The 12,590-nt window shown below is 40.7% G+C and overlaps 1 protein-coding gene across 1 annotated transcript in view; it reads left to right on the top strand.

The window, feature by feature from the left end:
- The window catches only part of SLC16A10 (solute carrier family 16 member 10), a 110,780-nt gene that overhangs the window by 74,676 nt on the left and 23,514 nt on the right, over nt 1-12,590 (top strand). The window contains exon 3 of the mRNA XM_052645772.1: nt 131-593. Coding sequence (XP_052501732.1) covers nt 131-593 — 463 coding nt within the window. The remainder of the gene's footprint in view (nt 1-130; nt 594-12,590) is intronic.

Below are 12,590 nucleotides of genomic sequence, written 5' to 3'. Positions count from 1 at the left end.
TTTTGGTGAATTTTTATTTGTAGAAAATATGTTGATTAACTGAAACCCCCTTTGACCATAAGGCTTTATTCTTCCAAGCACGTGATGAAAGTACTGAAAGCTGCTCTGCGTCTTTTTCGCCTTCGCACAGCTCCATCGAGCCTCTGTACCTGACCTACGGGATCATATTTGCCTGTGGCTGCTCCTTCGCCTACCAGCCTTCCTTGGTCATTTTGGGACACTATTTCAAGAAGCGCCTTGGACTGGTGAACGGCATCGTCACCGCTGGCAGCAGCATCTTCACGATTTTGCTGCCTTTCCTTTTGAGGGTTCTGACCGACAGCGTGGGCCTCTTCCACACCCTCCGGGTCCTCTGCATCTTCGTGTTTGTCCTCTTTCTGGCTGGCTTCACTTACCGACCTCTTGCTTCCAGTGCCAAAGATAAAGACGGTACAACCAAAGGAGGCGACCGACTCTCCCTCTTTTCCAGGAGAAAGTTCAGTCCTCCAAAAAAAATTTTCAATTTTGCCATCTTCAAGGTGACAGCGTACGCGGTGTGGGCCGTTGGAATACCACTTGCACTTTTTGGGTACTTTGTGCCTTATGTTCACTTGGTGAGTACGCCTCTCTGGCTTTGCTGGTAACAGATATTATTATTTCATACAGAAAAGCTTCTCAGAAGGGCAGGAGAGCTCAGATTGAAGTTGGCCTTAAATGTTATCCTGGTTGTAATTCAGGGACCCTTGCAAGTCCAGGTCTGCTAAGACAAGGTCAGCACAGTCATCCGATCATTACATAGAGAATATGTTTCATGGTATGCTTTGGTATTTAACAGATCGCCAAACCAACTTTGTTTTTTTTTTAAAGAACACTAAAATATTGGAACAAATGTCATCTATACAAAAAAGTTGACAGGTCACTTTTTGTTCAAATGGCTTATTAATCATAATCAGGGACAAAGATGGTGCAATGATTTTGTCAACACCAATAAATTATTTTTCAACAAAGGGGTGCAAAAATTAGGTAAATAGTAAAAGCCAGTGACTTTGACACAAAGAAGCACTTTGTCTCCTTGTGAGATACTTCTGAGAAAATGGGAATTCCGTTTGGAGGATTATTTGAGAAATGTTAGCAAGTTCCAAATAACCAGAGAGAGCAAGGGTTTCATAGGAAATTAGGATTTCAAGTGCTCGGGCACTTTATATTGCTTACTTACATTGCAAAGGCAAATTTCAACCTCTTTATAATAGTAAGCAGTGTCTCAATTTGCCCCTGGGAAAATTTGCTCGAAAGTGCTTATTACTATGTTTCTTTCTTTATTCTTGTTGTTATGACTGAAAATATATTTATAGTTCAACATAGTTGATAAATGATAAACAAAAACGGTACTAGGATAAGCTTTTCTTTTATGTGTATACTGTGTGATTTGGAGTTTTTCTACCTTTCAGTCTACTTTTGGACGCTTGTGCAATTTTTCTTTAGTTAAAATTCTGGCGCAATTTGGCAGGGTGGTTCAGAGAATTACTGGGGTCAGGGGGTCAGCTAGTAAATGACGTCATCAATCCTTTGTGGAGATAAGACAATTTGAATTCTTAATTCTCCTATTCTCTTTGCCAGAGGTTTTAAGGAGGCAGCTGGGATGAACAATGGGGAGACAAGGAGAGGACTAGTTTTTAGGACTCTGAACCATGAGGCATTTTGCAGAGACTGAATTACTAGGTAAAATGATCTGGTATGTCACGCCTATCACATATGAAGTCTGTGGCTACATCTTGATCTGAGAGTCCATTTTCACTCTTTCAGGAAGACATAGTTAAACCATCTGAAAATAATTTAGAATATATACATATATACACATAGATCCACTGTGGGAAGATCAACCTTACCGGTTACTTCTTCCATAGCTTCCGTAGATAAGAAAACATTTGTCGGGTCCTTTTTAGAGATGAGTAGATTTTTTTTTAAAAAATTCTGTTTGTTACTATAATGTGAAAACCCTTAGAGAAGTCAATATCTCAACTTTGCTGCTGCTGCTAAGTCGCTAGTACCTGACATTTACCAAAGGACAGTGGTAGTTGATTATCTAGTTACTTCTGGTAATTTCTAGTAATGTAATTTGTAAATTAATTTACATATATTATTTCATTTGACCTTCACAGTAAACCTGTGAGGTAGGCAGAATAAATAATATTAGCTCATGATTTACAGGCTGGGAAACAGATCCATCATTAACAAAGATTTTGAGCAGCTTCCTCAGAATCATGGCAGAGCAGGGGCTGGTTCCCTCCTGCTATGTTTACCTGGAGAACACACCTGGCATGGTCTTCCTCCGAGGCATACCAGCTCCCGTCCCCAGATATACCACTGGATACCTCCACTGTATTGAAGGGGGAGTGAGTGTTCCCTAAGAAGTTTCGTAAATATGTTATTGGTCTTTTTCTTAAAGTAAATGAAATTTCATAATGAGTAATGAGTTAGACAGTGTTATAGTTACTACTGTCATCAGGAGGCTGTAAATCAGATTGTACACAGGACAACAAGGTCTCTGTTAACTCAAATAACAAACCAGGCCTTATTCTGCTTTACCTCCTTCCAGGCATGTTTTCTTACAAAATATATTTTTTCATTTGGGATTTTTCTCCCTTGTGAACTCTTATGGCACTAAAGCTGTGGTGGAGAGGAAAGCAGTTACATGCCGGGCAGGTGGTTTAAATCTCATGTTTGATGAGCACGCTGAGTTTGTCACTGTTGTAGTTTAAGGTTTGGACTTAGGGATATTTGATACTCAGTCCAGACTTCATGCAGTGGGACACCACCTCCCTTCTTAGAGGGGGGAAAAGGTGTCTGAACTCTTTCCAAGGACTGGTAAGATGGTGTTCAATTCATGTTGAATGTTGAAGGGAAAATGCCTGTAAGGCATAAGAACCTGTGCTTTAGGAGCATAAAATCTACCCTGAGTAGTAATATCGACAATTATAGTTTATAAAGGAATTTTACATACATTACCTTATATAATCTTCACCACAGTGCAGTACCTGAGGTGTATCATCTTTATTTCATGAATGAGGCACTGAGAGGTGTGGAAACTCATCCAGGGTCACAAGGCACAGCGACTGGTAATTATTAGTGTCCTGCTTTCATGCAAGAGGCAGTATTGCATAGTGAGGAAAACAGATGCTGGTTTTGTCCCTTTATACTTGGGTAACCTTAGGTAACAGACTCTAGCCATCAGTTTCAGCATCTATAAAATAGGGATAAATCCAGTTTTGCAGAATTGTTGTAAGGATGACAAAAAAAAATGTATGTAAAACATCTCTCTAGTTCTGGTAAAAAAATGAGAGTTACTCAAATTTAACATGATGTGATGGTGAATTGTCTGGTTGTAGTGGGTGAGTCAAAGGAGAAAGATGGTATCTTCTTGGGAAAGTGGTTAGTAAAAGCTTCATAGGGTTGGAATTGGTCCTTAATCATGAGCTTTGCTGTAAAAACTGCATCTTTAATTAGGGAACTAGTTTCCCTAATTTCTCTATCTAGGTCTCCTTTGAAGGATTCAGAAATACAGTGAAGTGCTTTCATGGTTATGTTAAAAATTCTAAGGTCACTTGCTTATTAGACTATATGTGATGATTTGAGAGAAAATATATATGGTTTGTGGCATTCTTACTCGCAGAGCAAGGTTGAAAGTTTTCTTTTAGTAGTTAACTTTTAAAAATGAAGAGTCATATTGCTTCCTAGAAGGGGTCAGATGTTCTCTTTTAAGCCTTCCCAGATGTAATCTCTACTGTGAGGGTATGAATCTTTTTTCTTCTAGTTTTATTGAGATATGATTGTCCTACAGCACGTAATAAGTTTAAGGTATACAGCATAATCATTTGAATTGTATACATCATGAAATGAATATCATAACAAGTTTAGTAAACATCCCATATCTCATAGATAGAAAATTAAAGAAATAGAGTAAGGGTACAAATCTTATATATTAATTTTGATGAGATATAACTTTCCAAGTAACCATTCCCATTAGCAGCTGCTTTAGCTTTTCTGAATTGCCCTTTTTTTCCTGAGAGTTGCTTTGTTTTGTTTTCTAGGTTAAGGTGTTTTTTTTTTTAACTTTTAATTTTGTATTGGTGTATAGTTGATTATCAATTTGTGTTGGTTTTTTATGTGTACAGCAAAGTGGTTCAGTTATACATGTATCCTTTTTCAAATCCTTTCCCCGTTTAGATTGTTACATAATATTGAGCAGAGTTCCCTGTGTCATTGTTGGTTATCCATTTTGTCTTAATTTTTATTTTTTTAAACTGTTTATTTTGTCTTGGAGTATAGCCGATTAACAATGTTACAGTAGTTTCAGGTGAACAGCAAAGGGACTCAGCCATACATATACATGTATCCATTCTCCCCCAAACTCCTCTTCCATCCAGCCTGCCACATAACATTGAGCAGAATTCCATATTGCTAGTTAGCAGGTCCTTGTTGGTTATCCGTTTTAATTATAGCAGTGTGTACGTGTTAATCCCCAACTCCCTTCCTACCCCTTCCCCGCTGTGTTTCCTCTCTGGTAACTGTAAGTTCATTCTTTAAGTCTGTGAGTCTGTTTTTGTTTTGTAAATAAGTGTATTTGTGTAACTTTTTTTTTAGATTCTGTGACAGCATATTTGTCTGTCTTTGTCTGACTGACTTCGCTCTTTGTGACATTCTAGGTCCATCCGTGTTGCTGCCAATGGCATTATTTCATTCTTTTTAGTGACTGAGTAATATTCCATCGAATGTAAGTCCCACATCTTCTCTATCCACTCCTCTGTCGATGGACATTTAGGTTGCTTCCATGTCCTGGCTGTTGTAAACAATGCTGCCGAGAACACTGGGGTGCAGGTATCCTTCTGGAGGATGTTTTTCTCTGGTTACATGCCCGGGAGTGGGATTGCTGGATCATATGGTAGTTCTATTTTACTTTCTTAAGGAGCCTCCATACTGTTCTCCATGGTGGCTGTACCAATTTACATTCCCACAAACAGTGTCAGAGGGTTCCCTTTTCACACACCCTCTCCAGCATTTATTGCTTGTAGCTTTTTGATGGAGAAGGCAATGGCACCCCACTCCAGTACTCTTGCCTGGAAAATCCCATGGATGGAGGAGCCTGGTGGGCTGCAGTCCATGGGGTTGCGAAGAGTCGGACACGACTGAGCGACTTCACTTTCTCTTTTCACTTTCATGCATTGGAGGAAATGGCAACCCACTCCAGTGTTCTTGCCTGGAGAATCCCAGGGACGGGGGAGCCTGGTGGGCTGCCGTCTATGGGGTCGCACAGAGTCGGACACGACTGAAGCGACTTAGCAGCAGCAGCAGCAGCAGCTTTTGGATAATGGCCATTCTGACTGGTGTGACGTGACACGGCATTGTAGTCTTGGTTTGCGTTTCTCTAATAATTAATGATGTTGAGCATTTTTCGTGTGCCTCTTGGCCATTTGTGTATTAATATTTCTTTGGAGAAATGTCTGTTTGGATCCTCTGCCCATTTTTAGATTGGGTTATTTGTTTTTTTAAATTTGAGCTGCATGAGCTGTTTGCATATTTTGGAGATTATCTCTTGTAGGTCACCTGGATTAAGGTTTTATGGCTGCTGCTTCTTCAGTTTTCCTTCACTAGCTTCCAGAAGCATGCTTTCAGTTTTCCTCCTACCTCTCCATCATTCCCCTTATTAATAGTTTCTTCTGGTTCCTTCCTTTTCACCCTGACTCTGAATAGCAAGGGACTTGCCTCTTGATCGTTTCCTGCATTAATTCCAAATGACGATTTCATCTAATTTCCCGAGTTCAGATATATCATGTATGTGCCAGTGGCTCAAAATGTGTATGAATTTAGTCTAAACCCCTTGATTGAATTCTTCACCCAACTTTTATAGCCAACTGCTTCCTTAATATCTCTGCTTGGAGGACTGCTAGATGTTTCAGATTTAACATGAAGAGCCCTGAGGGTTATCCCCTGTCCTCCAAACCTGTTCTGCCCTCAGCCTTCCTTATCTCAGGAAGTGGCAATCCCATCAGACCCCAAACCTTGGAGGCATCCTGGGCGCCTCTTTCTTTCACACCATACTCCTGATCCAGACCAGAAATCTTGGTGGTTCTCCTTTCAAGATATATTTAGAATCTGTCCACTTCTCAACATCATCATTACTATACCTCTGACTGGGCCAGCATCACCCCTAGCCTGGATCACTGTAATAGACTCCTATCTGGTCTCCCCACCTCCTTCCTTGCCCTGGTGCAATCTGTGGTATGCAGAAACCACAGGTGTTCTTTCAACATAAGTCTCTCAGAATCTTTTAGTGGCTCCCCATTGCTCTGAGAGTAAAAACTAATGTCCTTCTGGAGGCTCTCAATGTAGGGTAAGGAAATTAGAGAAAGTGAGGTTCGGAGAAAGAACGAAACCTGCACTTTACAAGAACAAATCACCTTTAAAGAGGCGAGGAGGGGGGCAGCAGTCAGATTAGTGAGTTGCTATACTAACCCAAGAAAAGAGTAAGTGTATATAGGCATATATGTGGAAATCTACTGTCTTAAGGGGTCCTGTTCTTCTCCAAGGTTGTTCGGAGTAGTTATGTCCTAAACAGCTGGGGCAAGGAATTCTGGAGATTGGCCAGAGGCTGGGACCGGCTGGGAGCTGGGCGTAATCAATCTTAATGTCCATTTTTTTCTTCGGGTGAGAGAGTTCTTTGTTTTGTAGAGAATGGTGGGGAGGACCCAGAGGGGAGTTTTAACTCCAGGCTGTTTTGAGCGCCTAACTTTCCTTCACTCCGAGTCCTGCAAGGTCTGTCCCCTCCTGTCGCTGACCCCATCTGGCCCATCCCCCTCACACACTCTGCTGGCTTTCCTGTTCGCCTTTTAATGAGGCTTGCCCTGACCCCCTGGCTAAAGCTCCCTTCATCCATTTCCCCTCCACACACTCCCAAACTCCCCCGCCATGCTGTTTCTTTGTCATGCCTTATAATGTGCTACGTAACTTGATTGTGGTGGTGATTGTCTGTTCTCTGTGTGTATACCTCTGCTAGAATGTAAATGTCGAGGCCAATCAAGGGTCCTTCTCTGTCTTGTTCAATGAATGAGCCCAAGCACCTAGCACAGTGCCTAACACAGCAGTGGGTGCTCAAATATTTGTTGAATGACTAAATATCTTACGGGTTAATCAAAAGTGACACTATATAAGCACTGTTCATCTTCTCTTCATTTCGATCTTTAAAATTCTCTACTATGATACTAAAATGATGTTTCACATGTTATGCCTATAGGACATGATGGTATTCATATCCACTGCACAGTTAATCAATAAGCTCAAACTCAGCAGACCTCAGACTTAAGTACCACTAATGCCATCTGTTGATGGAGAGAAGAGTTGATGCATTTTGCTTTTGACCTATAGCTCTATATACATGTTGAAATTGAAAATTTATGAATGGAAGAACTTTGTGTGTCTCTGTCGCTGTTGTGAGTGTGTGGAAGGATGGAATGGCCGTGCCCATTAACAAGGAAAGCTAGACAGTTGGTGTGTGCTCTCCTGCATAGCAGCTGAAAATCTTGCCGAGCCTTGGGTGGTGTGAGTGAGAACAGAATGGGGATACAGGCCCAGAGCACTGGCCACAGGGCCGCCTCAGTCAGATGCCAATAAGTGCCTGTGAATGGCAGCAGCGATGCACCTCTTCTCAGCGGCATAGAACGTCCCATGCTCAGTATGGGAATGGTGACCTGGTGGTTATTGCTTTTACATCTCTCCACCACTACTCGCCTTGAAAAGCAGCACTTGTGTTCTTTGAGTCCAGAACATAACGGCAGTGAAGTTTTAGGTTTTAAGCTTTGACCCACATAGTTCTGTATCAGAGAGATGACTGACTCATGTGTTGAAATTTGTGTTTATTAGCTCATTTTCAAAAAACTCCATAAGATGTGTCAGTTTTGTGGCAGATAGTAACTGTCCTCAAAAAAAACTCTGATCTGGTATGAACATCCCACTTATCTGAGACCATTATTAAAGGCACCATTATTTGCCTGCTGACAGGGCAATTCAGTGGATACCAAGTCCAATTGTAATTGGGAACAACCAAGTTGTGTTTTTAAATTAGAAATGAAATCTGTAGGCAAACAAGCCAATCCATGGGGCATGTAAAACCTCAGGAGAGATTTTATGGCTTTGATTAACGCCAGGTGCCCCGTGGCTCAGTGCTGGAATGCACCTGTTAGACTTCACTGTCCAGGTTACCACTGGCCACGTTGTAGTCACAGCAGGAATATCACCCCAGGGTAGAGCTCAGGGTGCTGAGCCGTGTAAATAGGAATAGCAGACATGTTCTTGTCTCCGTGTGGCTTCCTCAAACAGAGATTCAGGTGACATTTGTCAAGAATCTGTCATGTGCCGAGCATCTCCACAAAATCTCACACAACCATCACGAGGGTGAGGGTAACAAATCTCATAAATAATTATATACTTGGAGCCAAGGAAGCCACTTCGCTAAATAAGCTATGCTTAGTCAGGGTCACGCACTGAGTTTGCTCAGAGCTGGGACTTGAACATGGGTCTCAGACTCTGAGTCTTGTGTTCTTTTTGTAGAGTTTTGTTCCCTCTTTGGATCACCTGAGAGGTGGAGTGCTGCCTACCCTCAGCCGCACTGGGCCGGGACCAGGATTTTCTTTGGCTTGCATGTTTCCCCTCTGTTCTATCAGAACTAAGCACAGAAGCAGGGCTGGACCATCCAGGCACTCAGAGCATGCCGCATCGCTGTGGAGAGGACTCCGAGCAAATGAGCTGATGTGAATGACAGGGTGTCATGTAACTGTTCAGCCCTTGTGTCTCCTCTTTTGGTCTCTAGGACGTTGTGAATATGAGAAAATCAATTGCTTTTCTGTGACAAGCGGAACATGAAATATGCATAGCTTTTTGTTCAGTTTGGTTTTATACAATAAACATTAAGCATAGCCGAAGAAAAAATGGACAAATGTACAAATTTATAGTAAAATGTACAAATGTATTTGACTGATAAGAGAGTACTATTATAGGAAAATGCGAAGAAACAAACTGCTTGAATTTTAGAGTTACATAGAAACTCTGAAGACCCTGATAGGTCTTAAAGTATCGTGTGTGTGTGTGTGTGTGTGTGTGTGTGTGTGTATGAAGTCACTTCAGTCTTGTTCAACTCTTTGCGACCCTATGGACTGTAGCACACCAGGCTCCTCCGTCCATGGAATTCTCCAGGCAAGAATGCTGGAGTGGGTTGCCCTACAGGGGATCTTCCCAACCCAGGGACCAAACCTGCGTCTCTTATGTCTCCTGCATTGGCAGGCGGGTGTTTTTTTCTACTCGTGCCGCTTGGGAAGCCCTTTGAAGTGTCCTGAGACACTGAAGTGTCCTGAGAAGACCCAAAAAGCACTGGAGAAACTGTTCCTTCTCTTGTCCCCTCCCCATATCTATAGTAATTTTTTCTTTTTTTTTAAATTGAAGTGTGGTTGATTTACAATATTATATTAGTTTCAGTTGTATAACATAGTGATTCAATATTTGTATAGATTTTAAAATACATTTATTATAAATCTATATAAATTTATTTATAAATCTATAATAAAATTTATTGTAAGATATTTAAAGTTATTATAAGAGACTGGCTTTAGTCCCCACGCTGTACAGTATGTCCTTGCTGCTTGCTTAAGCATAATAGTGTGTACCTCTTCATACCCTATTCCCTGTTTTGCCCCTCGCCCCTTTCCTCTCCCCAGTGATAGCCACTAGTTTATCCTCTGTATCTGTTTTCCTGTCTTGTTTATATGTAAATTTCACCAGGTCTTTTGTGTTTAATTGTCTCATGTTTTATTTTTTTAAATATAATATTCTGTAGAATAATCTCAAAATTTAACTGTAATAAGGATATTTGCTTTATCCTTCAACTCGTCAGATTAATATCAAAATTTTTTCAAGTTTGAGGAACCTGAATTTAGCTGATAAGGGGTCCTATCCTGATTTTTCTGTCAACTAGAAAATAAATTGTTATGATAGAGAATTAACACAATAGAAATCTTAATTTGAAGACTCTTAAAGGTATGAGGGTAAACCTGGACATTGTCTTTCACCCTGCATTTACCAGGTGGCTCTGGTGGGTGGAGAGATTGTCTGATCAATTGAGAGTACCTTCTGCTAGTTTAACCTTCTCTCTAGGTTCTGGGACATCTCCTTGGAAAAGCTCTCACAGACACTAACTCCAGTGATTACAGAATATCAGGGTAGAAGGTAACTTACGTATTCATGATGTAGGGAAGTGTCTTTAGATCCAAAGAAAGTTTGAGGGGTGCACATCTCTTATGTATCTGTCCCTTTTCCCCTTTGCTTTCCCTGCTTTCCAGCCCCATTATCTGTATCTAGTTTTTTCACTCCTCTATCTTTTGGCAACTCACTTATCATCAGAAAATTTACATTCCCTCATAACAAATTGGAGAAAAGCTCATTTAACGGTAGCTAGTTTGGAGGCAGAATTGCAAACATGGACAACTGATGTGCAGTTACGTAATCCAGCTGTGTCTGCATTCATGTCAAGCTGAGCTGATTTATTCTCAGAGTAACAGGGCCAGAACAACTGCAGCATTCAATCTTCAGAGCATGGTTTAGCATCTGGTATGCCCAGTCATCATAGCCACATGAGGGTTTATTTTAAACTCTTAAGTTTCTTTTAAACGTAGTATTTTTATTTCCCACACTTGTACTAATATTTACTTTCTAAGACTATCCCAGAAGTATTATCTCTTGCTGGAGCCTCAGAGCCACCCTACGAGATGGGCAGGATCAGATTCCATTTAGCAGGAGAGGAACTGGACTTGGGGTTGTTAAGACAACTTGCTCAGGGTTGTAAGGCTGGTTGCCTGGTGCAGCTGAGGCTTGAGCCTGGTCTTCTTAAATGTGTGGCTTTGAAGTAAAATATAAATATTTAAATGCCTTTTAAAAAAAGTATGACAGTAAATTAGGAGTTCAACAGAGTGTACAGGTCATTTAATGGTATTAAAAAAAAAAAAATGGTAAAGTAGTTAAGACACAGAAAGGTTAAGTTGCTTGCCAGAAGTCACATAGTTATAAAAATGGTAGAACCTGGCACCCATAGCATGCAAGAATATCCATGGAAAATGAATGGAAGCTTATCCTAGCCTGAAATGTGTATGTAGTGGAAACTGAATCTTTGGAGGAATGAAGCTGGCTTATCCAACACAACCCTCATCAGTTTATGGGGTTCATTTCCCAATCTGGAGGTCACTTCACCATCTTGACACAGTCCAGGTCTTCAAAGTTGCCAGCAGCGATTGTACTGGTTTTGTCATCTTTCTTTCATGGATATATTTAGAGCTCAAAGTTATAGTTATTGTGTGGCTGAGCCCGGAGAATGCAGGTTTCATAGCCGAATTCATCTAAACCAAAGGTTACTGTATATGGGGCCAGGTCTGGGCAGCTGAGCTGACCTCACCTGCTTTGTGTATCTGTTTCTTGTAAGGTTCTGACAGGAGAAAGGCCTGGAGGCCCATTACATGTCCTCAGCCCTGGGATGGTGATTGCAGAGTTTTGGAAACATTTAAAAAATGACTTCCAATGGGATTATATAATCTGAAGAGTTGCCCTATCTCAGTCTTCTGGCACTATAACCAGATAAAAGAGGCAGAGTTGACATTTTAATTTTGTTTTTAGCCTGGATGCTAAACAATAAAGTCTAAATACTAGGGGTTAAATTTCATTTTTTCCTTCCCTTCCTCCCTTCTTTTCGTTCTTGATTTTGGATTTTTATTCTGATTATCTTTATTGTTACTTTGACATTTATTAGCTATGCAGAATGTTTTGGTACTTTGCAGAATAAAAAATAATCAAGACTTTTCACCAAGATTTTCTAATTTAAGTAATTTTTGTTTTTTCATTCAAAAGCATGCTTATAAAATTTCCTTGACAACAAGAGTATTTCTTTGTATAGTGTATTGTTTTAAATATCAGAATTAACCATTAAGATTCACTGTGTGCTGATCACACACACACACACACACACACACACACACACACACACCCGCTAAATTTTTTCTCTATTATGTGGTCTGGAAATGTTTTGTTGTTCATTTATTTCCATTTCATTTCATTCATTCATTCCCATCCCAGTGGACTTTCCCAAAGAATATGAAGGAATTCACTTCACAGGTATATTTTCTGATTCAACTCTCACAGCAGCCTTTTATGAGGAAAGCAGCACTGATACTGGTCTCTCCTACTAATAGATGGGAACCTGGACCAAAAGAGAGGTTTTCTTTTGCTCAGAGTTTCACAGTAAGGGGCAGGGGTGTTACTAGGATCGAGCTGGGTGAGTTATTCCTTCCTGTCTCTGCTGTATTTCCTCGCATGTGTGTGACCTCCCTCTCAGGAATTGCGACTCGGTTGTGCAGATTCAGATTGAGCAGATTCAAGTGCATACCTGATAGATACTCACCGGGCACCTGCGGGTGCCTTTAGATGTGGGATTGCAGTGCTGAGAAAGGATGTAGTCTCTACTCTCAGGGAGCTCAGTAAACAGTAACCTTGTGAATAAACAAGGTAGTTTCGAAATAGTGGTA

This window comes from Budorcas taxicolor, chromosome 9, assembly GCF_023091745.1.
Source record: "Budorcas taxicolor isolate Tak-1 chromosome 9, Takin1.1, whole genome shotgun sequence".
Lineage (NCBI taxonomy): Eukaryota > Metazoa > Chordata > Mammalia > Artiodactyla > Bovidae > Budorcas > Budorcas taxicolor.
This window is presented reverse-complemented; position numbering and strand designations above follow the sequence as displayed.